Source organism: Thalia democratica, chromosome 8 (genome assembly GCF_965202585.1).
Source record: "Thalia democratica chromosome 8, ktThaDemo2.hap1.1, whole genome shotgun sequence".
Lineage (NCBI taxonomy): Eukaryota > Metazoa > Chordata > Thaliacea > Salpida > Salpidae > Thalia > Thalia democratica.
The window spans coordinates 11,422,614-11,450,300 of NC_139172.1; the positions used below are offsets into that span (position 1 = coordinate 11,422,614).

Consider the following 27,687-nt stretch of genomic DNA (forward strand, 5'->3'; position numbering starts at 1 on the left):
AAATTTATTTTTGTAACACAGTAGTTTTATTTAACTGATACAAATGCATCATGGAAGTTGATGAGCCATCAAATGTTTTAGTTGAAACCCAAACTAACATATTACAAGTTTGTTTGTTTAGTCTTTATAGATTTAGATATCTTTTTTTGGCAAGTCCTTTCGGTATGTATTGTTGTAATTAGCTTGTCAAATAAGACAACTTGAAATACTTTAGAATATATTTAAAGAATGGTTGTATTTAAATCAATCAATATGAGTTATTATTTAATTAGTAATGAATTAAATTTAACAGTTAGTACCTGATCAGTGTAAACAGTATGTTGAGCAAATTTTTAATGATGAACTCTCCAAAATTAAAGATGGTTTAAAACAAATCCGAGACTTTATAATAGGAAATGAGTTACAAAAGCGAAACTACATTTTGATAGTTCCAAGGTATTACAGTTTTGATTAAAGTAATAATTTTTAAAAATTGTGTTTTACATAAAATCTTATTTAAAATAATTTATGATTTCTAAATTAGTTCATGGATATAATGAAAATTAGTTTAATAAAATGGCTTTACTTAAAAATTATTAAGGTTTGACATTAGGCCATATTGGGCATGCAGAGTGTGCTCACAGGATTAAGTTTACACATATTTAAAGACAGCATCCATTTAGTATAGTAAGACTAAATAAAATATTTCTCTTTCATTCATCGTGCTCTTTTTATACTCATAATAATTTTATATCACTGTTTAGCTTGTTTATAAGAAAGTGGCAGTTGTTTTGATTATCACTTTTTCCACTCACCAATTGCATGCATATGATCTGTAGGTCACACTTGCTGCCGTTTTTATTATTAGCCTTGTGATATAAACATTATGTTTTCCAACAACAAACTTGCCTGAGCGCTTGAAGCTTTACTAACATTTCATAGAATCTCAGCTTTTATTTTTATGTTGAAGGCAATATATAAAAGGTATATAAAACTTTTTACATATTCAATGCTATTGTCATTAAATATAGATATTTGGCTGGATATATGTTCTTTGGCTTTACAGTCAAACTTTTTAAGGTTGGTAGTGTGAAAAAAATCTAAGCATGTTGATGAAAATAGATCTAAAAGTGTCTGTAGATCTTATGCAGAATGAGCTACAAAAGTAGCATCATCAAAGAGTAGTCTTAAAACATTAATGATTTTACCTGTTGTTTAAATATGTTTTTGAGTCCTTTAGAAAAAATTCATATGCCAAATATTTAATAAGAATGTCAAAGTTTTGCTATCACTTAATGGGTAGAAAAGACAAACTATTGTTTACTACTATAATGAACTAAGTAGCTGATCCCTTAACAAACTAAAGGAAGCTAGAAAGGTTTTTAAACAGACTTTGAGGAATTGTACTAAAAAGTTTTGGTGCAAGTAAGTGCTGATATTCAATTTGTTGCTAACAGAGATGACACCAGTCTGTATACGATGGAATCAGAAAAGACCAGCAAAGGTTTATACCACCTCTTTAGTCTTTTACAGATAGATCCATTAAAGTAGAAAAGAGTACGTAGTAAATTTAAATAGTAATTTCAAAACTTGATCATTTTAAAACTTTTATTTTTCAGTTAATACTTGATCATTTTCAGTTAGATATATGAAACTCGATCATATTAAACTCAATCACATTATTAGACTAGATCATACTAAACTCGTTCAATTTAAACTTTACCAATTTAAACTGGATCAATTTAAACTTATTATTATTACAATGGATTATTTTAGTTGTAATAAGTATAAACTTGATCACTTTAAATATTTCATCCTTGCATAATTAGTAACTTAAGTTGCAAAATTAAATAATAGTTCAGCTTATTTTTAACTTGAATTCAAATACAGTTCTGGTTTGCCTGTCTACCTATGTTGCTACTTATGTTACGCGGACCTAGCAATTAACTGACCTAACGCGTTATAACAATATTGGTGACAGCAGCTTAAGTTAATGTTTAGAGTTGACTTAGCCAAATAACTTAGCTAAGTCGATTTATAAAACGCAACTTTAACTTTTGCTAACATTTAAGCTTAGCCTAATTAAGTAGTAAGATTGTTAAAATGCTTAAATACTTATATAAAGAAATCGAGTCTTTGAACATAAAGGTGTATTATAATGAATAGAAATGAGACTAAACACAATGTAACAAACTGTACAAATAAACTACTTTAATTCAAAAGTTCATAAAGAAACAGTCGCCATTATACAAGTGTACGATGCAAACACAACACTTTGGAATAAATAAGCGTGATCAACTAAGACACTGAAGAAAAACTCACAAAACAGCGCTCTTATTAAATTTAAGTGGTTTGAATAGTTTGAGAGAAAAGAAAGAAAGCCGCTTTTGACTTCGAAAAACACTGTTGAAGTGTTACACTGGTCTAATATGCGTCTAAGTTTAATAAAGAGAGTATTTTACTATAAACTGGCTTCTATGATCTTTTGTATGCTACCCCTGAAGATAAATAAAAAATTTAATGCTAAAGTTTTGATATTAATTTAGGAGACATTTAAAAAAAAACATAATAAACTAAATTATTGATCAATAAGTAAGACAAAGTATGTTAAACTAAATTTGTTTTATTTCAGTATTAAAAAAAAATATTTTCTAGTTTCATCATGTCTGCTGTAACATTAGATTAGAAATACACCGTTTTGCACAACTAAAGTAATTACTAAAATTAGTACTTATTTGTTTGCTTAAAAAGAAGTTTTTAGAGCTTATTGGAAAATTATGTTTGTAAACATAGAAAAATACCTGAATTCTGCTATTTTCAAAATAACTTAATTTGATAAAAAAATTCTATTTAAATATTTTGAAGTTTTAAAAACAGTAAATACAGAATTTTTATAAATTGTTTGTTTGTTTAGCAAAATTTTTGTTTCGAACTTTCACAAGGTTTTAGAAATAGTAAAAGTAAAAAAATAACATTCAATAATCATATTTTAATAAACTATAGAATATAAATAAACTAATCTTACTTCTTTATAAAGAATACACATGTTTTTTTATATTTAAGTAGAAATATCTCACCACTAGTTCCTAAGTATTACAAATAAGCCAAAACACTGATTTATAAATCATAAGTAATATAAATTAAACTATAGTACATGACTGACAATAGCATAAAATTTAAAAAAAAATAGAAAGTTGTTCAAGTTTAAACTATGAAATCAATTAGTTTGATAAGGAGTTATCAATTACTAGATATAATTTTTGTTCTTGATTAAAGTTATAATACAAATATTTTTTGAGTCAAGACATGTAAATATATGTTTAGAATAAAATAAATAGTTTTAAAAGGTTTTTTTTTTAATTTTTAATTAGATAATTTTTTGTTTATTAAGTTTATTTATATTTTTCTCATTTTGATGGTACTATACTGGTATAATATGTTTATTTTGCTAACTTAGTTTAATTTATAACAATTTGTAAAAAATTAGACTTATTCTGCTAAAATATATTTTTGTTTTATAAAAAAAAGAGCTTTTAAAACAACTAATAAATAAATAAATAACAAGCTATAGTTTTATGAAGCATACGTAAATTTAGTTAATTTAAGTTAATTAGATCAAAGGTTTTTTATACTATTAATTAAGCAAATTATTAAAAAAAATAACGAAGTAATTAATTTGTTACACTCAAAGTAATGATATTTACCTTGGCAATGTTTCTGAGTGATGTCATAAAAAAACTTCTGAGGAAGAAAGCAAGGAATTTAGTCCTGTGTGTTTAATATCAATTCTGTACACTAAACAACTTATAAGTTAAATCTTCAATGACGTTTCTCCCTCAAATGAAAAAAATAATTTCAATCATTTATCAGTTCAATTCTCATTTTAGTTTCAAATACTGGGTTAGGGTCTTTCTGAAGAGCCCTGAAAAACTTTTTTTTGTCTGGCAAAAACTTACTAGAAACTAATTAGTGTGCTACTTACTAAATACTTTTCTGTAAGCTAACTTTTTAGCTACATATTCAGAGTGCTTTATTTATACAGTTAAAAAGCCTGGTAATCAGAAAAAATTTGTTTACTAGAGTACAAATTTTTAATCTTTATTTTAAATCTACATATTAATGTTGTTTTAAAATAAATGTTTTATTTTATAATTTAAAAAGATTAATTTTGTCTCATTGTAATTTTATTTATAGTATCATACTAACATATAGTATTGTTAAAAGTTATAAAATTTTCATAATGTATATTTTCGTATGGTAAAAGTATAATTTAAAAGCCAATACTTTCAAATATTTAACAATTGTTATTCAAATTTTTGATCGAATTTAACTTATAGAAACGATCTTTTTAATTATTACGCCAATTTATAGCTTAAATTTATAACGTTTTGATTAGGTCAGAAGTGGGCAACGTATTTTTGTAAATATTACTTTAGCAAATAAAAAAAGAGCTTTTATATAAAAGTATTATTATATAACAGGGTTGCCACTTTAGCTCGAATCCTGGAAAAATCTGGAATTTGACAATTTAGGCAAAATAAATCTGGAAAAACCTGGAATTTTAACAATTTTCAAATGTTCAGTAGTAAAATTTCGTTTTAACTCAAAAAATCTATTATATAAATAATTAATTTTACCATCATCATCTAAATTAAAAAAAAACATATTTAAAGTAGCTTTACAGTATCTTTTCAATGATTTTATACTATGTAACACAGTTTCTTACTTTAAACTTAACTTTAAACTGAAAATAGACCCAAAAGTGTGTACTTGTAAAAACCTGGAAGAAGTTTGGAAAACCTGGAAAAGTTTTTGAAAAAACGAGTGGCAATCCTGTATATATAAGCTTATAATTTAAGTGTTAGTACACAGTAATGCTTATTAAATGATTTTTTTTGTATTTTTGCTTTTAAAGAATATATTATTTTTTTTATAAATAAGAAGTCATCGAAAGACTTTCTATGATTAATTTGGCCCGACTAGAAAAGTTTCCCAAGCTTTGATTAGGTTACACTTTTTTATTATTAGTTGTTCAAGTGTTTTACTGATGTGATTGAGTCAAAAGTACTCTAAAATAGAATAAAATTGTTATTTACTGTGTTGATTTAAATGTTGTAGAACATTATCAATTTTAATTTAAAGTAACATGTTTGTTCTCGTGGATTATATATTTTACATTATTTATTACATAATCATACCTTTACTGCTAATATTATTTCTAAGCCTTTTTTCAATTTCAATCTAATTAAAAAACTGTATAAAGTATTACTTAGTTTTCCTCTCATAAACATTAGCATGAACAACACTAAATAAATAGTTTTATTTCACTGCTTTTTGTATAAAAAACACAACAGTTGTATCATAAATACTTTCATATAATGGATAAACATTTTAAAGGGTAAAACGGTTTCAATTAATTTTGTTAATTAATTAAAATTAGTTTGTTGCCCACCTCTAGCTTAGCTAAAATAACAATTTTTCATATTCATACTAAAATTATTTTAATAAAAATTATAATACCTAATTGTTCTGTCTACAGAATAGTTTATTTGATGAATGAATCAACTACTGGTATTGAGATAAAAACCTTGTGTGCTGTTATTTTATATAGTCTAGCATTTGGTAATGAAGAAAACATTAACATTCTACTAAATGCAAATGTACTAGAAACAATAAAATATCAACTAGAGGATGGAAACCATTTGTTAGTTAACCTTGTTTTATATTTCAAAATTATTTTTTATCCCTTTTTTATATAAAACCTGACTTTTTTCTTTCAACTAAAAAACTATTCTTAAGTGAACTTTTTATCTATTTTTCAGCTTATATCAAGTCTGTTTAAAATGTATCAAATCAATTGCAGTATCAAAAAATTCAAAGGCAAAAGAAGCAGTGGTTGAAAAATTGCCAGAAATGCTAGAAACTATATTTAAAAATATAAGTTGGTCAAATTCAATTAAAGAGTGCACCTTTGATATTGTAAATGCATGTTGCCAAGTATGTTTACGTTCATCTAATTAGATTAGAAGAGCTAAGTTTGTAATAATTAAATGCTAATACACATCATTTTTACAAAGATATTCGTATAAAAATGCATGTTAAAAATATTAATGCCATAGGGAAACCAATATTTTTTTTACTAAGTTGTCCCTTTTTTGAGAGCTTGAAGTATAGATTATAAAAAAATCAACTATTGAGATTTTAAAAATTTTGCGCTACAAGCATAAAGAATTAGAATTTTTACAAAGCCAATTTACACCTAATTTTTCAACTTAATTGAGATCCACTTCAACTTGTTTCTGCCAGTGAAATGACACGTGTGTTGATGTATGGGGAACAGGTCAAAATTGCACAAAGAAAAAATTGCACGAAGACAATTTTACACCAAGGGTCAATTTTGCACAAGTTACAATTTTGCACAGAGGGTTATTTTTGCACAACAGTAAAAAAAAATATATATACATAACAGAAAAAAACTAAAAATTAAGTTAATAAAAAAAAAGTTACTGACTGAGGGTAAGGGTTAGGGGTAACAGTGATAATAAAAAAATACAAAAAAAAAATTAATAAAAGATAAGTTATTTACCAAGGGTAAGGTTTAAAGGTAACAGTGATTGTAAAAAAAACTAAATTAAAAGAAATAAAAAAATTAAAATTGATAAAAAAATTATTAAAAAAAATAATCAGCCAAGAAAAATATCTCCGTGCATTGTCTGCTCGTGCAAAAGTATCTTCGTGCAATTTTGTACGCTCATGCAAATTTGACAGCTACCCAATATATGACAAGCACGAGGCTTGAAATCATTCTCTAAATGTATCTCTAAAGGAGGCCCACTAACTTTGCTTGAGTGGGGTGTGTGGACAATGGACAAACATTTAATGTTTAAACTGCGATGTAAGAGCAATTCTCACATCTTGCTGATATTTGCATTAGTAGCCTGATCGGTCGATCTGGTACTTCACTCCTTAACTGGTAATCATAAGTTACATCATCATGTGAGTGCAGTTTATCTGTGTGGTTTTCGTTCTGTTTTACAAAAACTTGATGTGGCACTTTGAAATCCAATGGTAAAAAAATCCTTATATATAATCAAGTCGTCAACCATGGTCTCATATGACAGAAAAAAAAACAGTCTCTGAATTGCTCATATAGACAATACATTTAATTACCTCTTTGGAGACATTCTACTAAAGCCCCTATAATACTAAAAGTAATTTTGTTGGCAGCCCTAATTGTGATTATTACAGGCATTTAATTCCTTTTATAAAAATCAGCATTCTGAATAATTTACCAACCTAAAATATTTGACTGTGTACCAGTTTAAGTTATAGCTCTTATCCATGCAAACTTGTTTGTGCTACTCTAAGATTCTCCTCTTGAGTTCGAACAGCTTTAACATTTCTCGATTGACTGCACCATCATGATAGACAATATCTTTACAATTTTTTTTGGCGGACCCTTTTCTTCGAAAGAATATAATAGCTTGTTACAGCGCTGGCAAGGGACATGTTGGGACTTATTTCTTATGTTGAAACGTTGCTTTCTTTAACGTTAAAAAAAGGAATTGTTTATACAGTCTGAGAGTTCTCAGTTGCATAGAGGCCTATTTGCTAGCATTCAATAAAGGAAACTTTCTAGAATTATGACCTAAACAATATATATTCGGTATTTTTTTTTTACTTTTTGTGCTATCATAACCTACACCTGCAAGCATTACATCTTTTATAGCTTCTTCCGACTAAATATAAGCATAAGGATGTTTATGGAGTAAATGTGTAGGGAATACTGTACTCTTTTATAATATAGTCTCCAGACACTTGGCTGATCTTAATGCCTTACTTACAATTAGCTTACAACACTTAATTTAAAAATAAGTTACATTTGATAAACTATAGAATTGTTTTCATACACTTAATTGACAAAATTACTATCTATTAAAAGTGAAAACTCAAAGATGCTGTTAAGTTATAAATCATTACACAAGTAAAATCTATGAAAAGTCCCAAGGACAGTAAAAACAGAGAAACGACTTACAGTTTTGACAAACTTTTTGTCTCGAATGGTTTCACGACGATTGCTTATTTAGAGTCTGTTCGTAAACGGAAATTAAACATCCACTTCACTTGAAGACGTCAAAGAAAAGGACATTTCCTACTTTCCTTATTGCCAAGTTTGTCCTGAGAACACAGAAACGTTTATATGCCTGCATTTTAGTTAGTTATGTTTGATCTAATTTTAAATGCTACCTTGCTAATGAAGGCAAATAATGTATCCAGACTTATTGATTGGTTAATCCTCGGCTAGATCAGTTAAGGTCAGGGTTCATACTCATCAAGTTAAATAAATTTTTTTTGGCGTTATTGACAAACTGTCAGTTTTTGTCAGTTCAAATGCTTAAAACAATGTGAAATACTAAAATAAATTTGATAATTACTTTGTTTCATGAAAAGAATTTGTCAAATAGTTGATGTTTTATTTAATCAAATAAGCATTTGATTTTTGCAACCCCAATTTTACTAAAATTGAGACGTTGTTGACAAAATAATAGGATTTGTTAGTACAAATGGTTTAAAATTTCAGAAGTTTTGAATAAAATTTGAGAATAAGTTAGTTTTTGTAAAACATGTTAGTAAACTGTCAATTTACTTCTAAATAGACATTTAGTTTTTGCAGCCCAGCATTCTGTGAGCTTGTACTCTGAAGTTAGAATGTTAAATATGACTGTAACATGAAAGTTCAAGTTCAGAGAACTCAAAATTTTATGATTTTTTCAGGGCTCACATCAGTTAAAATTTTTTAAGTTTATAGAATAAAACATATACTAAAAAGTCATAATATTCACGAGCTATGTCATTACAACCAAACTAATAGGCTACGTAGTTGAATCTAGCTGTAAGCCAAGTTTGGCACCCACCAATAAGGATTAGAAAAATGTCAGTGTAAAATTGAGATATTTTGTGTACCAACTCTGGAAGGTGCGTTTGTCATTACTCCAGCATTGTATGACCCAGAATCTTGCTGATATTTCACTTTGTAAAGCTTAAGAAGTCTGCATTCAACATCACAAGGTTGATCTGGGGTCTAGTACTTACATTCACGTGTTGGGCACTTTATTATAACCATTTTAAGTTTCTTAAGAAAATTGTTCATAAAGAATAACTCCTTGTTATTTATTGTATTTATTAACAATGATCAATCTTAAACCAAAACCTAAATAAATATCAATACACTATTGCATAATTCTACAACTAGCTTTTAGAAACTTGAACGCTTAAACTTAATTTTCTACCTAGTTTTTCTGTTAATTAGCTTTTTAATTTCCGTATAAATTAAGCAAAAATAGAAAGCAACTGAGACAATTAATAAAAGTAAATAATTAAATTTTATTGAGATAGGCTAACTATGAAATTTAATTTTAATACTATTTTATGATATGGACAGACACGTAAAGATCAAGATATGTTTGTACATCATGGTGTAATTGATGTTTTGTTTCCTCTTATATGGAGTAGTTATGACCGAGTGAAGCTGTGTGCAGTGAAAGCTTTGTCTGCCCTGACTTATAAAAATAAATCAGTTTGTGAAAAAATAAATCTATACTATTTCTCAAGTTGGTTTTCATAAAGTTTTTGTTTTATGTTGACCGTGCTGATAATATTAAAACAACTGTTTTTTGTGTACTGTATAATTAAAAAATGAAAAGGTATTTTACCTTTAGTTATTATTATTTTTGATTAATTTAAACAGCTAGTTAAAGTTAAGTAATATCACTGCTTTTCTGCTGATATTATTGGACCAAAATTATTAAAAAAGTCTTTTGAAGTAATAATTATAATTTTAAAAACACAGTGGTTTGGTTGTTTGACAAAATATTGTTTTTTTATTTACAATTGAAAAATGTCGACAAATTCATTGCATTGTTTTTAATAGTAGAAAATATTTATCAAAACACACTAATCAACTACTGCTTTGTTTAACTAAGCTATAAAATATAATGTTAACATGTATAAAAGCTAGTTAATGGATACGTCATAATGAGTTTAAATAAAAATATGGAATAAATACTGTTAAGATAGGAATTGGATAAAATTTAAATACACAATACTTTTAAGCATAAGTAAATAGAAAACATAAAATGGTGAAAGGATATTACAATAAAGTATATACATACATGTTTTAAAGCTATATAAACGTAAAAAGTAATAATAAAAAAACTATGAAAACGTTTGAGGTGAAATATAATTATCAGAATTTAGTTAATGTAACTATTTAAAAGGAATAAAGCTAAAGTATTAAAGAATTAAAGTTTTAGAAAAATTACACTAAAATATACTTGCGCAATTAAAAAACAGTATTTAATAATAGTATTTTAAAACTTAGCTAAATTATATTGGGCAAAATTTACCATATCTTAAATAGGTCGGCATAAAACCTAAATTTAAAACAGAAATCAAAAACTTAGCTAAATTCTGCCCAATATTTTTTAGCTAAGTTTTTGATTTCTGTTTTAAATCCAGTTTCCGAAAAGTTTTCCAAAATTCGTGTTAAAGACTCTTTAAATTTCATTGAAACTTTGCGCAACAACTCCATTTCATCAGACCAAATGTGTTCTTTTGACATTAAAAGCCTCTTTACCAATATCCCACTTGAGGAAACGATAGACATTTGTATTAACAAACTTTACAACACAAATCTAAACTTACCAATTATCCCCAAAGAAGTAGTTAAGAGCATGTTATACATGACTGTGAAAAATGTTGAATTTAGATTCAACTATTTTGTTTATAAAAAAACTGATTGTGTCGCCATGGGAAGTCCATTAAGTTCTGTATTAGCGAATATTTTCGTCAGTTATTTTGAATCTATTTCATTTAAAAACATAGATAAGTCGTTTAATTACTTTAGATATGTAGATGATATTTTTATCTCAAACAAAAAAGGCTACAACGTAGAAGATTTATTCGATAAAATTTCTAATCACATCCCTCACTTAAATTAACCCGTGAAAATGAAGTCGATGGTTGTTTACCCTTTCTAGATAAATATTATTTCATGCTTAGTTTTTTGAGCGTATAAAATATGTTCAAAAGTCATATCAAATGAAGAAATTGATAATATTGAGTATATTATATTCAGGTCATTAGGTTACCCAACGGATATTATTAAACAAACTATTGACAAGACCATCACAAAATTCACTAGTCCTGCAAAACAAGGCCCAAAAAAATGGCCAGTATATTTAAACTTATTTAGGTAATGAAGCTAAGTTCCTGGGAAATAAATAAAAATACACAATCAATAGTTCATTTGGATGAGTGAACCTTCAAATTATTAATTTCACTCTAAATGTAATATTAAAAAGCCTTACTCCCGATTCTGAAAAGAATAATATTATATATCAATTTAAGTGTCACTGCGACAGTGTTTACATTGGGAGAAGTTCTCAGAGATTCCATCTGAATAGGGATCAGCACATTTCAAAATCCCTCAGAAACTGGATGGCCAATAAAGGCAATAAACCGACCAAAAGTCCTTAGGCAATTGGAGATCGCTTACTCTCCGGAATGCTCCAAAAATTAACAAATTTACAATTTAAACTGAAGAACGTAACATATATCGTTTAAGTGTTTTAGAATCTCGTTTTATAAAAATCTATAAGCTTAAGCTTTGTAAACAAAACTTAATTTACAATACTAACCTGTACAAAATGTTATAGTTTTTTTTTGATAATTTATTTATGTAATTTTTCAGTTTACCTGAAATACTGTTTTTTAATTGCGCAAGTATATTTTAGTGTAATTGTTCTGAAACTTTAATTCTCTAATACTTTAGCTTTTTTTTTTTAAATAGTTACATTAACTAAATTCTGATAATTATATTTTACTTCAAACGTTTTTATAGTTTTTTTATTTTTATCGTTTATATGGCTTTAAAACTTGTATGTATATACTTCACCTATGTATAATATCCTTTCACCGTTTCAAGTAGACGTATATACTGTTCAACACTTTTAGTTTCCTAATATTTAAGATGGTGAAAAAATGGTGGATCAGTTAGGAGTGATGCTGAAAAGGACTGAAGATTTCGATTTGCAAATTTACGCTGCATCCACACTGACGTACTTGTTTCAATACTATGGATTTGGTATTCATACATCTGATCCTCAAACTCTAATATCTGTCAAAGTAATTTTTTTATAACAATTGTAACTTCATTTGTTATGTTAACATAAAAGTTTAATCATGCTACTTCGATCATCGGACCATAAGCTTTCGGTAGACTGAGACCCAGATTCGTTTTTTTTTTCAAACTCGTTGATTAGTCGCAACCGAAAAATTTGTATTCGTCAATCTACAAATGGTTAATCATGTGTTACAATGAAGCTTCTGTCATCCGGTTGCCACTGACTGACGAGTTTTAATAAAAACAAAACTCAGAACTAAGTCTACCGAAAGCTAGTGGTCTGTTGAAGATCTATAAAGTAGTTTGATCAAACCTTTATAATACTTGAGCTTTTCTCACAGCATATGTAAATCCAGATTAAAGCTCTGTTAGACTTTTGCTGTTGTTATCTTCTTTAGCTTTGAACTAAGTCTTTGGGTATCGATTACGCTAAAAAATTTAAATATTTTATTTAAAATTTGTCCTTTTTCTAAAACTATGCTAATACAAGTTGAATCATTACATGGTTGCCATTCATTCAGGCAAACTCAGGCTAGTTTATTTTTCTAACTCAGAACTACTCAGGCTATTTTGAACTTTTTTATCATAAGAAATTTAGCTAGTTCAGAGAAAAATATAGTTAAGATATTTTTCTTAAACTCAGGCTAATTAAGTTATTCGTTGTAATTGAATTGGTTTAACTTTTTATTAATTAACTTATATTCTATTTATTTTGTTAATTTTATAATGAAAATTATATTTTTTGGTAAGGTTTTCCGCCTTGCGGATAGCTTACTTTGTTATAAAAGTAGAGTTTTATTTGAGCGCGTAATTATGAATCTTGCTAACAACATAAACAGTTAAAGTTTTTAAAAAAATTAGTGACGTGTTACAGATTTACTGAAGCTTTTTATGCTATAATTCAAATAATTTTTGAAATTTTAATTGTTTATGTTTATATACATGCTTTTAATATTAAGTATGTGTAAAAAAATAGAGGCCTTCTCAGGGTTGCTACAAGGTCAGGAAAAGTCGGGAAAAAAAAGACAAAAATCAGGAAAACTCCGGAAATTTGACAAAACTATAAAAAAATATAGATATTGTCAGTTAAAATTACAAAATTCATTATTTTCTAAAACCTTCAAATGGTAAAAATCAAATTAAAATTTCTGTGTCAGACTAAAATCGCAATTTTTTCCTTTAAATTTACAAAATTACTTAATTTCCAATGCCTTCATCTGGTATAAATTAATAGACTATCCTTTATAAAACTGCAAAATTTTCTATTAACATATTGAACAACTACCCAACTTGAACAAGCAGTCTTTGTATGCGTTTTAATATTGATGATCTGTGGCAAGGACACTTCCATAGTGAAACTGTGGTATATACACAAAAGTTTATCTTGCAGAATTCTAGAATTAAAGTGTTTTTTGTTAAAGTAAACAATTAATTTCTTAATAATTAAGCACTAAGTTTAGTATTTTATGTAACAAGTTTATGTGTATACTTTACCTCTTTATAATTTTTTAAGTTATTTAAATTTTATTTTACATTGAATTCGTTGAAAATCTTGTAAAAACATCGTTTTATCAATTTTTTTTCAATGTTTAAATACAAAAATAAAATTTTACATTTAACTAAGACTTTCTTTTTGTACAGCTTTCCTTTTATATCGTAACATTGACTTTTTAAGTCTCAAAATATAGTATCAGACTTTTGTTTAATAGATAAACATATTTTTTATAAGTCAAACTGTACTAAGCTTGAGCTCCAATTGCTTATAACAAAGTTATGAAATTTTAAAATATTTACTTAGCTATATTAAACAAACATAAAAAATTCAGGTAGGCCCTTGTCTTGTACGCTTGTGTGATAAGACTCGAACTAATGAACAGCGAGTAAAAGCAGCTACGTCGCTTGCAATATTAATTGAAAAGCATCCTCACCTTCAACGTCTTTTATACTGGTGTGAAGCTTTGCCAGTAAAACTTGAAGCCTTCTTTTCATCATCTGCTTCCTCTTCTCATAGTCATTTCAGTAACAAAAAGAAATCTGAACAGGTAGCTAATTTTCGCATAGAAAAGTTATTTAAAGTGCTAACAATACAATTACAACAGTTGAAATAACTGCTATAAAAAAAAAAGTTTTTCATTAATAATAGTTACAAAAAGTTTTACGAGTTTTAAATTTAAATAAAAAATAATTTAACGAAGTTTTTTTAAGTTTTTATGTATTATAATTTATTATTTTTATTAAAAAGTTTATAATTCATTTTCTTGTACATGGATAAAGTAAGCAATTTAATTTAATGATTATTTAGTTAGAAGAAAGCGAAAATTTAGCCACAGCTGCATTTTCAGCCCTGTCAGCTTTGGTTTCAAATGAAGAATGTATTAGAAAAAAGATAGCTACTGATGTTTTAATTAAGCGACTTACTGACCATATTGAAAACAGTAAAAGTTATAAGGTAAACCACAAAATGTTTAACACTTACTTGAACTAAAATAAGCTTAGGCCATATTGGAGGGGTATTTTTTTTTTACAAAATCCAACACTTGAATTTTTTCGAAACCTCCAATTACTACATAATATAGTATTTAGACGACATAAAAGTTAACTTCTGAGATTGCTCAAAATTTTTAGGATACTATAATAATTAACTAATCTTTTTTAGTTTTAATTTGTGTCTTCAAATAAAGCTTCTCAAAAACTTTTCCAGTTTGACTGCATACAAGTTACTTAAAACATACTTTGAAATCACGTTTAAAAGATACCTTAGTTATTTTTGTAAAAATAATACTAAATTAGAAATAAAGATTAACTCCATTTACCCCATTTTAGATCTACTTTATAGATAAGTTATATAGTAATTGTTTTTACTTGGGTTCTCAAAATGTTTAATCATAACAAAATACTTTATGACAAGTGTTAAGCGATGTTGTTAAACAAATTAGTAAAATAGTTAAACCTGGGTTTAACTTTAAAATAAATTACTAAACTTTGTCTTTAAACTTTTACTTTTAGAATTGTAAAGTTTTTTAAAGTTCTTTTAGTATAAGCAACGCAACATATTTTATTACTACAGGTGCGCGTGTCTGCCATTTGCTGTTTGTTGAGTTTTTCAAGATCTGTTTACGTCTCTCGGACTAATTTAAAAAATCAAGAAGTTTGGAAAACTGTTCTAAAGGTTTTAATTTATAATATATTATTATTACAGTGCATCCTCGCTAATTTGGCTAAGTTAGGCTAGTTTTTTTGTAGTTTTGGGCGTATAAGAACAAAACATCGTTTTCTCTTTAGATGATATACCTTTTTTGTATTATATAATGTATACAATAAAACGCACACTATATTTTCTGTTAGCGTAGTTGAATTTTATTCTTCAATGAACCAAACAATTAAAACAAACAAAAATAAACAAAAGAAAAAAAAGTATAAAATCAGTTTAACGAAATCACACCGTAAACGATTTAATTTATATCGGTTTAAAATGAAAAAAATATTTTAGCTGAATTAATTAAATCTACTTCTCTACTGAAACCGACCAGATTAGTAAAAGTCCGATAAGCAAGGACATACTGTAAAATTAAAAATTTAAGACTATAGCTATAAGTAGATTATATTTAAAAATTAAGTGGTGTATTTTTTGTAAGAGAAGCCTTACAGTGGGCTAAAAAAACCCTTATAGTGGTCTAGCGGTTTTAATATTAAAATTTTAAATAATATAAAAATGCCTTATAAAAGTTTTGCTGATTTGAAAAATATGCAAATGATTTGCATGGTTTTCAACCTACTCAAAAAAAAGTAGAGAAAATCTGAAGCCACCCGTTTAAACGGGTAGCTTTAAAAATCTGTAAATAATTTGTATCAACCCGCAAGATATTTTGAATATTTTCTGAGTCAGCAAAAAAATATTTATTTATTTCCTTATTCCTTACCCACTATACCTAAAAATATTAAATACAAATCAAAAATATTTTTTGATATCTAAAAAATTTATTTCAAAAAATACACAAGACTAAAATTTCATAACAGTATATATTTCGTGCCTAACTCGCCAGTTGTTTACTAAGCAATAAAAATAAAGTTTCATGTCTAGGTTATATAGTCAAAAGGTAATCAATGTAAAAGTAATGATAATTGAGCAAAGGGTAAATAACAATACATAAGTACTTTTAATTAAAATGCAACTAATAAATAAATAAAACATACATAACAACTTATAAAGCTAGTTACGAAAACAAAGAAACAGTATAATCAAAATCTTTATGTTTACACGACTTAGGTTTTCTTATTAAAATACACTTAGCCTCAAGTTAAATTAAATCAAACATTTTAAAACAATTTTTATTAATTATAAATCTTTTCGAGTTATAATTACTTGCACAATCAGGGTTATCAACTGCTATTCTGCAATAGCAGATCTTTGTAAAGCATTTACTACTCTTTTAGATTTATTATTCTTATTACTCCTTTTACAAAATTCATCAATACTTTTTGTGATATGTTCTTTAATCCTTTTACCAAATTGCCTTTAAGGCATACCGACATAAATATCTTCACAGAAGCAGTTAAATGGTAAACTACCATACTTTTTTATATTCTTATATCTGATCTTTGCCCCCGGGTTTATTGGTCTGGATAATAAAATAGCTCTCAGTTTTGCTGAGTGATAAGATTTACTTTTTAATTAGTTGATGTTTTTCTCTATAATTATTGAGTTCTTATTGACATAAAGTGTAATAAAGTGTTCAAAAATTATTCGGTCCTGCTGACTTTATTTTGTTTAAACTTTTTGTTGTAAATTATTAATTTTGTTTACAAGTTCTTGTGGATAGCCATTTTTTTTAGTATAACTATTCGAAAATTTAAAATTAAGCGTTTGTTAACGGAAGATCACAGCGAAACAAGTTCACTGGAATATATAATAATAATAAGTTGTACAGTATCCTTTCTTTATTACGCTAACACGTGTTTCTGTATGTTAATGGATTACCACACTTCGACGGAGCTATGAAGTTTAGAAAGTACTCATGTTATAAGTATCTATTTTATTAGATTTATTTCATCAGCGAATAATTCTTTTGAACAGATTTAATATGCTCGATGGTGTATGAAGACTTTTTAATCTTTTTTCTCGTCGATTTTTCTATCTGCGCTATAAACTTTTTGATACTTTTTCTGAATAATTTTGTGTTAGTTTAATAGTTCTTCAAGATTTTATTCAACTTTAGATTTGCTAAATTTTGAAAGTTGAAGCTTGTCAATGACAACATCATCAATATCGTCAAAATTAGGTCTAGAGTTTGGTTTCTGTTTTTTTTAACATATCGTAAATTTTGATGTTAGTTAAACTATTCATATTACTGCTATGTTTTTATAAGTTCCTGTGATAAATCTACAAAATATATATAAGTTTTTAATCAGATACAAAGAACTGGAAATCTAGTAATAGAAAATAAAACTACTACTTTAATAGCTTAAATATAACTATAAGAAAACCTTTAATTTGCTAAGATAGTATTAACAACTATTTTAATAACTAAAACAATTTATGCTATGAGTATGAAACTAAAATTAGATTACAAAGAATATTTTTCAATTAACTATAAAATCCAAAAACAACTTCTGATGAATTACATGATGAAGTATAACAGTTATTATAAATACTTTATAAGTATTTATATTTATATCCATTAACTTTAAAAATTAGTTTAAAATACTATTTTATCTAATTTTGAACAGAATTATCAATTGAAAAACCATAAAAATAGCTATATTCCTTTTAAGATACAAATATGTTGTAAACCAAAGTTGGTACTAAATCTTGCTTTACAAGTATAGTTTAAAAAGTTCAATTAAAAATTATAAAGAAATAATTGTTTTAATTACAAATCATATATATACCTTTTAAATTAAATCCTCAGGCAGCAACAAGAAGGGAAATTCACGAAACAGAAGTTGCCTCCCTGTGTGCACTTATAAGCAACCTACTTCTGTCTTTTAGCCCAAGCAGAAAACCTCTGCTTAGTGGCGGGATTGTGAAGCACGTGTTAACTTGGCTGAAAAGCACAAGTAACAAGAATGTTGTGAGAAATATCATGCACATGTTTTCCAACCTCACCTTTAAAGTTTGTTTGCTAGCGTTGTATCTGCTGATAAACTTTATAAAACTGTTTTAAATTTTTACTTTACTTAATTTTTAAAGTATAAAAGTAAATAAAAAATTACCATGTTTAATTGTAGAACTAAAATCTACATGTTAAACATAAATTAAACTATAAATTAAAAGCTCATGTCCGGATATAAATATCTTATTGTTTTATACATAGGTTTGTTATATTAAACGTTAAGAAAAAATGGCAATAAAATTTTTAAGTTAAGCAATAGGTTCAAATACCATAAACAATCTTATTGAAACTATTTTATAAAGGTTGTTTGAAACGCATTTAAAAGTTACATGTGCTTTACTTTAGTTACTTTGCTAAATTGTTTAGAGCAAACCAGTATAAAATTTAAATTTTAGCAGCTTTATAATAAGTATGTAATATTATTGACTCATCTCTAGTTTTGCTTTAAAGTTTTTGAGCAATATTTTTCATTTAAGCATAAGAGGTTGTTAAAAGTTGAGAAACAGTTATTGTGGTCTGAATTTATTCTGCGTGCCCCTTTCTTACGAGTAACTTATAAATTGATAAATCTCTAGTGTTTTTTAGACAAATTTTTACTATAGTTAACTATAAATACTCATGGCCCCTCTCTTCGCCCTTTACTGCTCGTGGCCCCCTGAGTACCTGCCATGGCCCCCAAGGGAGCCACTTGGCCCACTTTAGGAAACCCTGGTTTAAAGGTTGAATTAGAGTTACTTAATCGATTTGAAGTTATTTTTTTATAAAATTTTTAGAAATGAAGACATTTGAGACTGTAAAAATTTTTCTTGAAACTAAATGAAAAATTACATTACGAAAGACGTCAAATTTTTATTCTAACAGTTTTATCTTAAAAATAACTTCGAATCAGTAAAGTATAACTTACTTCTAATTTATTACTATTTAGTTAGCTCAATATCTATATGCTTTTATGTAAATCTGCTTTTTTAATAGCTTACTCTTTGAGCGTTGACTTTTTTTTCTTAAAGAAATAAAATATAAAACAGGCAGCTGGTCCATCAACTGGAGCAGCAGAATCAGTTTACGAAATGGATATGGAAGTTTTAGAAGTCTTAAAAAGTAAAAGTCTAAATTTTTTGATACATAGCGATGATTGTGTAATTACGACTCACGTACTTAATATATATTCCAATGCATTGTGTAATTTTGGTGTTAGTTTATTAATTTATTAGTATAACTTAGTAATTTTATACCTATAAGTAATTGACTCACATATATTTATAACTTCATTTACAAAATTCAAGTCTCTATACAAGCATTCATCCCGAAGTCATCTACCTATTATTTACAATTCAAAATGTGTATATTCTTTATTACAACATTTAACAACTCTCAATTCATATTAAGATTTTGTTTTTAAAATCTTTCAATTAAGAATTTTCTATAGAAATATCTAGTAATAATAAACTAAAGCTAAAGATATTAAATTCAAAACTAAAAAAAAAATTATAATATATGAATTCACGTAATAGTCAAATGTACAATTTGAATTTTGTATAACCAAGAGCTAGAACAGGTATCGGGCCCGCGGGCCACTAAATAAAAAAGCAGCATCATTTATTAATTAGTTGTTACTCCGGTAATGACTACTTTGGAAAACATCTCAAAGGTTTTACCTTGAAATTGATAGGTAGCTTGAGAAATATGTAAATCATCAGCTAGAAATAGCAAATCATATTTGCAAAAAAAAAAATCATGTTGTATTAATTTAAATCATTAGAACTTAATTTTTTGATTTTTTTTTGTGTTTGGGTAGAGTTAAGGTGAGTTAGGGATAAGGGTGCTTTTAAAAACTTGGCTGACTCAGCAAATATACAAATGATTTGCTACTTTAGTGCAAGTATTTGCATATTTATCATGGTACCTCAAATTGTTCAGCATGTTTAAAAAAATTAAAAAAGCTGGTTTAAAGGTCTACCGAAAAAACCTGAGAAAAAATATTTTTCTGCTTTTCCCCAACACTTAATTAACAATTATAAGTGGGTCAGCTTTATTTAAGCTTTAATTAAAGTAGGAGAACTTTTTAATTTTAATGCGAGCTGAGAACTCTTCAGCTACATATTCTGAAGCATTTTGTATACAATTATATAAAATATTATATAAAAGTTTATATAAAAGGAAAATTTGTATTTTTCAGACTAGACCTTTGAATTTCTAAATAAGGTAGTTTTATAACAATCGTTTTCTTAAATATTTATAACTTAAATTTTATTATTGTATATTGTTATCGTTGATTCGCGTTAGTATGATTAGAAAACAGTTGTGTTCTAGCATTTAGTTTATTATAAGTTCAAATTGTACACTCATTATTACATCATTTTATATTTTATTTTAACTTTTTAAATTTAATATACTTAAATTTCAGTTTATTTTTACTAATATATTTGTTTTGAAAAGTCTTAGTCGCAAGATCTTTACAATAAATTGTTTATTAAAAAACTATGTTTTAAAATGTTTGAATAAAGCTATGCACCGGAAATAAATTGTTTATAATTTTAAAAGCATATTTTTTTTTTTGTTAAAATTTATTTAAAAAAGTTACTACCGAAAGTACTGATTTATAATTTATATTGTTTTTAGTATGCAGATGATATAATGGAAAAACACGCAAACTTGATCGGTGATTTGGTGGTAACAAATTTGACCACTCCTTTCTGTTCAAACATTGCCAATTTGCCCTCCCAAAAGGGAGAAGTACAAGTTCTTATTGCAGCTTTGCGCCTTTTTAAAAACATGGTAGGTTGTCGCCCTTCTAACTTTGATGTTCCCTCGTTTTGCTCAAGGAACTGGAATACTGCTATCAGTAACATCGTCCATATGTGTAGTTTTTACACACATGATGATAATGTAAGTTTATAAATTTTTAAAACATTTAAAGTAATTATAGTTGGCAAGAAACTTGAAATTTCTTATGTACATTTTAGTTTTAGAAGCTCACCTATATTTAATTTAGTATGTTTAAAAATTTCCATACTATACTTAAATTTATTTAATTTTATCTAAGTATATCATGATTTATTGTTACTAACTATGTTTCAAATAAGTTACTGAAGTAAATTTTCGGAAACAATTATAAACATATCCTTCAAGATTTTATAACTTTGATTATTTTCAAAGTGAAAAATTATTTTTTCACATCATCATACTTTATCCCAAAATTAAAACTTGTTTAATACATAAAAAACTAAATACCTGAAGTGTATGCACGTTTTTGAAATACTGAAATGTATATTTAAGTTGAATAAGTTGTTAACTAATATTTTACTAAATAAGCCTTTTTACTAAGTAATAAGAAAAGTTTATCTTTTAAGATCTTGGCTTAAGCATCCTACCTTCTTTAACTAACTTTCTTTCGACTTTACCACCTACAGATGCTTTGTACATCGATTTTATACTAACTAATCTATTAGAGTTAGGTAAAGTTTTGCGTGATTTGGCTTTATTACTAGTTTTAAAATAATAACTATAAAATTATAAACCGCAGGGTTGCCACAAAGTCAGGAAAAACTTGAAAAAGCAACAAAAGTCAGGACAAAATAGGGGTTTTGAAAAAAACTCTGGAAACTTGACACAATAAAAAAAAATCAGATTTTGTTGGTTTAAGTTGACAAAATTTCTTATTTTTCAAAGCCTTTTACTGGTAATTGAAAATCTATTAAAGTCAGACTAGCATTGCAAAACTTTCCTAGAAAATTACAAAATTACTTAATTTCCAATGCCTTCATCTGGTAAAAATTAATGAAATATCCTTTATAAAACTGCAAAGTTTTCTATTAACACTTGAACAATTAACTACTCAAACAAACAATTTTTTTATGCATTTTAGTATTGATGATCTGTGGCAAGGACATTTCTATAGTAGTGAAACTGTGATGTATACACAAAAGTTTTCTTGCATTTCTTTAGTTATATGATATCTCTCATGCAGCCTTTTTTGACATTGTACCAGAGTACCCAGCCTGTTGTTGCCTTTATGCATGAGGACATTTCGTGCTTGGTAATTAAATTGCTGTGCATCATTATGAAAGACGTGATAGTTACGAACCTAAGCCTTAACTATTTATGGATGGTTGAATTGAATGATCAAGCTTTTCTAAAACCTGCCCTTGATCTTGGTTGTGTTGCAACCAATTTGCTTGCAAATTTGAGGAAAAAAGACCTAGCTGAGGAACAAAAGGTCTTAAATTTCAACAAAGAATGTGAAACTTTTGTTATAAAAGTGGTTGAAAATCTCCGGAGTAGAATGGCTATTGGAAGTACATTTGTAAAAAATATGTCATGCCTAAATCCGCATAGCCTTGAAAAATTAGGAGTCACAATTGTTGTAAGCGTTTTACCAACATTGTGCACTCCTTAACAAAGTAAAAAAAATGTGCTCTAACTTTGAATGTGATGCTAGCATTGAACAATTCAGAACTTTGGTAAATTGTTTAATGAATGCTATTAATTTCAAGAGCTTCAAGCAAAGTGAAGATCGTTTGGACAAATTCTATTTTGAAACATTAAAAGTCCGTGCTAAATCTTCTCTAGAAAAGTTGTTGCAACCATTATTTGTGTTGCACAATGAACAGGCGGAGGTAGAACGAGGGTATAGTATTAACACAGCTCTGCTTGAAAACAGAATAAAAGTAGAAACTATTACATCCAGAAGAAGAATTAAAGATTGTATCTACTTACACACTAAAACTGTATCAAATTGGAAAATAGAAATATTTTGCTGATAGAGCTGTTATTGCAAATACATCAACCATACACAGATGGTTCAAGTGATGTAATGGAAATTCAATAATAAATTTTAAATTTTATTAAAAATACAATGTTTCACTCGTTTGAAAACGAGATCTTCAGTTGTTTAAAATCTGTAAAAATTTATATAATAACGTGTAGCAATACATTATGCTAAACTTGAAATAAAAGAAATTAAAGAAAAAATATATATAACAAAAAACTGAATAAAATCTAAGTAAAACTTATAGCTTAAAGTTACTAGTATATGAAGATTATAATGTCTTCGAGGTTAGATTTAGAAAAATGTAAGTTACTTGATAATTTGGAATCTTTAAATTTAAACAAAAAAAAAAGTTATACTAACATTTAGTAGTCTTGCGAAATTTGTAGATAACAACAAAGAAAACATTTTTTAACTGAAGCATTATGTTAAGTTTACTCGTTTAAAAAACAGGGTTGCCACTTTACCTGGAAACCTGGAAAAACCTTGAAAAACCTAGAATTTGACAATTTATGCAAAAATAACCTGGAATTTGAGAAATTTTGAAAATAACCTCGAAAAACCTGGAATATTTACAATTTTCACATGTTCAGTAGTAAAATTTCGATTTGACTCAATAAATCTATCATATAAATACAAAATTTTTGTCATTATCAAATTTTTTTTTATTAAAATAACATATTTAAAGTAGCTTAACATTATCTTTTTAATGTTTTTATACTATTTTAAACAGTTTCTTACCTTAAACTTAATTTTAAACTAAAAATAGACCCAAATATGTGTATTTTTAAAAACCTGGATAAAATTTGGAAAATGCAAGTGGCAACCCTGAAAAAAGTTTGACTATCCTATCCTTATGTGCCCGATGTGGTGTAAAATTTCCCATTTGATGTTGTAGTTAGTATTGTTGCGTTTAAGTTACCAAATATATTTAGACAGTTCGGTTCCGTTTTCCTTGTAAACTTTCATATCACTATTATGGCTATACCACCTTGTTTTGAAAGTTACTCCCGTGCTCCCTACATATTGTTTTATTTCTTTTTTTGTCGTAACCGTAGCTTTATATATAACGTTTTTAGTAACTAAAACGCAACAATACTAACTACAACATCAAATGGGAAACGTTACACCACATCGGGCACATAAGGAAACCGCAGAGAATCTGCAGGACCTGCTCCTATGAAAAATGGAAATAGCGAACGCTGACGGGGGAACATCTTTAGATAAAAGAAACGAATTAATATGTTCTTGTGTACATTTAAAAAAGCTTTATTTCAAAACTTAAGAGCATCTTGATAAGCAAATATCTATTTTAATTTGTACAAAAAAATATTTAAACCAATATACAATTACGTCACAATACGATAGTCAAACTTTTTAAAACAAGTCAAGTTAATATAATGATTTAGTTAAAGAGATGTTTTCTTTGTTAGTTATCTACGAATTTCACAAGACTACTAAATGTTAGTATAATTATTTTTATTTATTTTTATTTTATTGTTTGTTTGTTTAAGTTTAATTAAGATTCCAAATTATTAAGTAACTTACATTTTTCTAAATCTAACCTAACGACATTATAATCTTCATATACTAGTAACTTTAAGCTATAAGTTTTACTAAAATTTTATTCAGTTTTTTGTTATAATATTTTTTTTTTAAATTCTTTTATTTCAAGTTTAGCATAATATTATTATATAAATTTTTACAGATTTAAAACAACTGAATATCTCGTTTTCAAAGAGTGAAACATTGTAATGTTAATAAAATTTAAAATTTATTATTGATCATTCTCCTTTTATTAAAGTTGAGAACTTTGATTGCCACCTTTATAGTATAAAGTACGTAATGGAAATTAGATAATTGAGTTCATCAAAAATACTGTTGATTTAGTCTGTATAAAAATAAGATTGCAAGCCTTATATAGTTTAAGTCTTTGATTATGTATTTTAAAATAAGTTTAAATAAAGATTTTAGATTTAGAAAAGTCAGGAAAATTTTAGTAAAAAGTCAAGAAAAGTCAGGAAGTTTTTCTCAGCTTGATCTGTGGCAACCCTGAAACCGTCACATATTTGTCTCTAGCATTTTCTGCCTGTAGTAAAAAATTTTGAATGACTCTAAAGAATTATTAAAGATATACGTAGGATAACTGCCACCTTTGTGCTAAGGACACAAACAATATTTATTTCCACAATTAAAATAAACCTTTAATTTAATTTTATTTTCTTCAAACCTGTGAAATTTTTAACTTATTTTTTTTGTTCTATATTTATAATATTTCCCACCTGTCTGTTTAATCCGTTCTATCAGATTTGGTTTACGTCTGAAGAGCCTCAAAGCGGAAAGCATTGTTTTGTATTTAGAATCTGATAAATAAATTATTGAAAATTTGTCTCCTTGTATGTTGATAACAATCTCCTTACAGTTGATAACTTTTATTGTTCATTTTAGAAATAAGTTACAATATTTTTAAAAGTATAGTTTAATGTATAAAAAAAAATATATATACTTGTAAGTTTTAAGTGAAGTATTTGTTTAAAATACTGTTTTAAATTTTTTTATGTTATAAAAGATGAATTAAAAATAATACTTTTTTTTTGTTCAAATGGCAACTTTCTTTTTTTTTTGGTATAATGAAAAGTTATTTAACCTAAAGTAAAACTAAAATTTACTGTTTTCAACGTGTTGTATAAAACTTACAGAGTTTAAATGAAAAAGCTAACCGTAAAACGTCACAAAATATTTTGTTGATTATTTTTAAATACGTTATTACAAGTTATGTTATAGTAATATTCTAGTTTAGTTTTTAACAACTAATATGGTTACGTAAACTGTATATTGCCTAAATATCTACAATATACACACTTGATATTTAAAATTATAAACGTTTAGTTTTATAATTAAGCAGTTGTAAAACTTTTTTTTGTTATCATAATTTATATTATTTAATTACCACTGCACAAAATTGAACAGTTTGAACACATATTTTATATTAACTGTTTTTATAAGAAAAACATTATATCACTTGTATGCTTATCCTAATTTGTTTGTAACAAAGTATATTAGAAGCTTAATAATTTTACGCAATTTCTTAAAGATAACAAGTGAGGCTGTGAGTTGTTTGTGTTCGCTAATACTTACAATGAACACAAACTCATCAGATAGCATCAATGATTACGTTACCATATATCAAGCTCTTCAAAGGGTTAAAAATTGCGGAAAACTCACCAAATACTGCAAATTGTTAGTATAAGTTTACTGTTTTTGTTAAATTATTTTACTTTTTATTTATAAATAATTTTTTAATAGAATTTCTATAATAATTAACCACGAGCTGTAATAAACCAGTCTGTTTATAAAAAAAGTCTAACTTTTTAATTAAGGTGATAAACAAGTTGTTAATAACAAATTATACAGTATCCTTTTTTTATTACACTGACATATGTTTTTGTGTTTTAACGGATTAACACACTTCAACTGAGCTCTGTAAGAAATACTGCAAGGAAAGAATAGAAGCTAAAGTAGATACCGACTACTCCTTTATAAAACAATAATTAATTATTTTACTAATTATATATAATATGTATGCAGTTTTTAATTTTCTATATTTAAATTCAATCTGCTTCCTAATTGCATCTAACTTTAATTTAATTAATTTAGATTTAATCATTTTAAACATTTAATAAAAAAAATACATTATACCATGTTCCTGTGGCTTTTATTGCCTTTACTGTTGTTTGATTTGTTGATTCAATAATTAATGTTTGTTGTTTTACTTCTTATTCACAATAGAATACATCTTACTTTTCTATAGCGCTTTACTGCTTTTTCCAGACATAAAGAATAAATTATCTTACTTTGTAGTATAAGTTTAATAGCTAATCCTAATGTTCATATTTATTGTGACATAATTATTAGGTATATTTTTTTTCAATGATTAGCAACCAGTAAATATTTTGAATTAGTTCTTCCTTCCATTTCATACAAGTAGTTTATATTATGATTTGTTATTTTATTGTGTATTTTAGTTTACTTTGTTTAATTTAGTCTTAATAATTACAAATATCATATAGTTTTATAATAGTTGGATTAACATTAAGTATTTTATCTATTATTGACCATTAACCTATAAAAAATATATTGCAATGATCTTTATTTTAATAAACTCATGTATACACCTACTTTAACTTCTATTCTTTCCTTACAGTATTTATGTTTTTACAGAGCTCAGTTGAAATGTGTTGACCCGTTAACACACAGAAACATATATCAGTGTAGTAAAAGAAGCATACTGTAAAATTTGTTATTATTATATATACTAGTAAACTTGTTTTACTTCGATCTTTTGTTAAGAAACACTTAAATTTATATTTTGAATAGATAAAAAATTATATATTTTTAATGCTAGAATGAACAAAGTTGACGAGGCGACAGACATCCTCCAGCAAATGCCATCTACAAATCCTATGTGAACAACTGACTATAAATTTCGTAATGTCAGCCAAAAAGTTGTTTGTCGAAGCAAAATTTTGTTATCTTAACGAACGAAGGTCATTTACGTTATGGATACTTTATTTAATTTTTGCAATAAGTTAATTTGCAAATTGTTGTGCTTGTTTTATCGTTTAATCAATTCAGTTCTAAGC

General features: G+C 26.5%; 1 protein-coding gene across 1 annotated transcript; it reads left to right on the plus strand.

Annotated features, from left to right (window-relative positions):
* Positions 1-20: 20 nt before the first annotated feature.
* LOC145842463 (armadillo repeat-containing protein 8-like) lies at positions 21-27,687 on the plus strand. Its single transcript, XM_082949918.1, has 14 exons — positions 21-107; positions 293-435; positions 5,519-5,683; positions 5,802-5,976; positions 9,422-9,590; positions 12,011-12,165; positions 13,990-14,205; positions 14,466-14,612; positions 15,231-15,332; positions 18,073-18,276; positions 19,302-19,466; positions 20,896-21,162; positions 26,139-26,284; positions 27,450-27,687. The coding sequence occupies exons 1-14, from the start codon at positions 51-53 to the stop codon at positions 27,511-27,513; spliced, it is 2,175 nt and encodes a 724-aa protein (XP_082806044.1). The 5' UTR covers positions 21-50; the 3' UTR covers positions 27,514-27,687.

Excerpts from the sequence above, each read along its gene's own strand:
- LOC145842463 (XM_082949918.1), top strand. The coding sequence starts at position 51 with ATGGAAGTTGATGAGCCATCAAATGTTTTAGTTGAAACCCAAACTAAC. Across the intron at positions 436-5,518 it reads TACATTTTGATAGTTCCAAG|AATAGTTTATTTGATGAATG; the intron begins GTATTACAGTTT and ends TTCTGTCTACAG. Across the intron at positions 26,285-27,449 it reads CTCACCAAATACTGCAAATT|AATGAACAAAGTTGACGAGG; the intron begins GTTAGTATAAGT and ends TTTTAATGCTAG.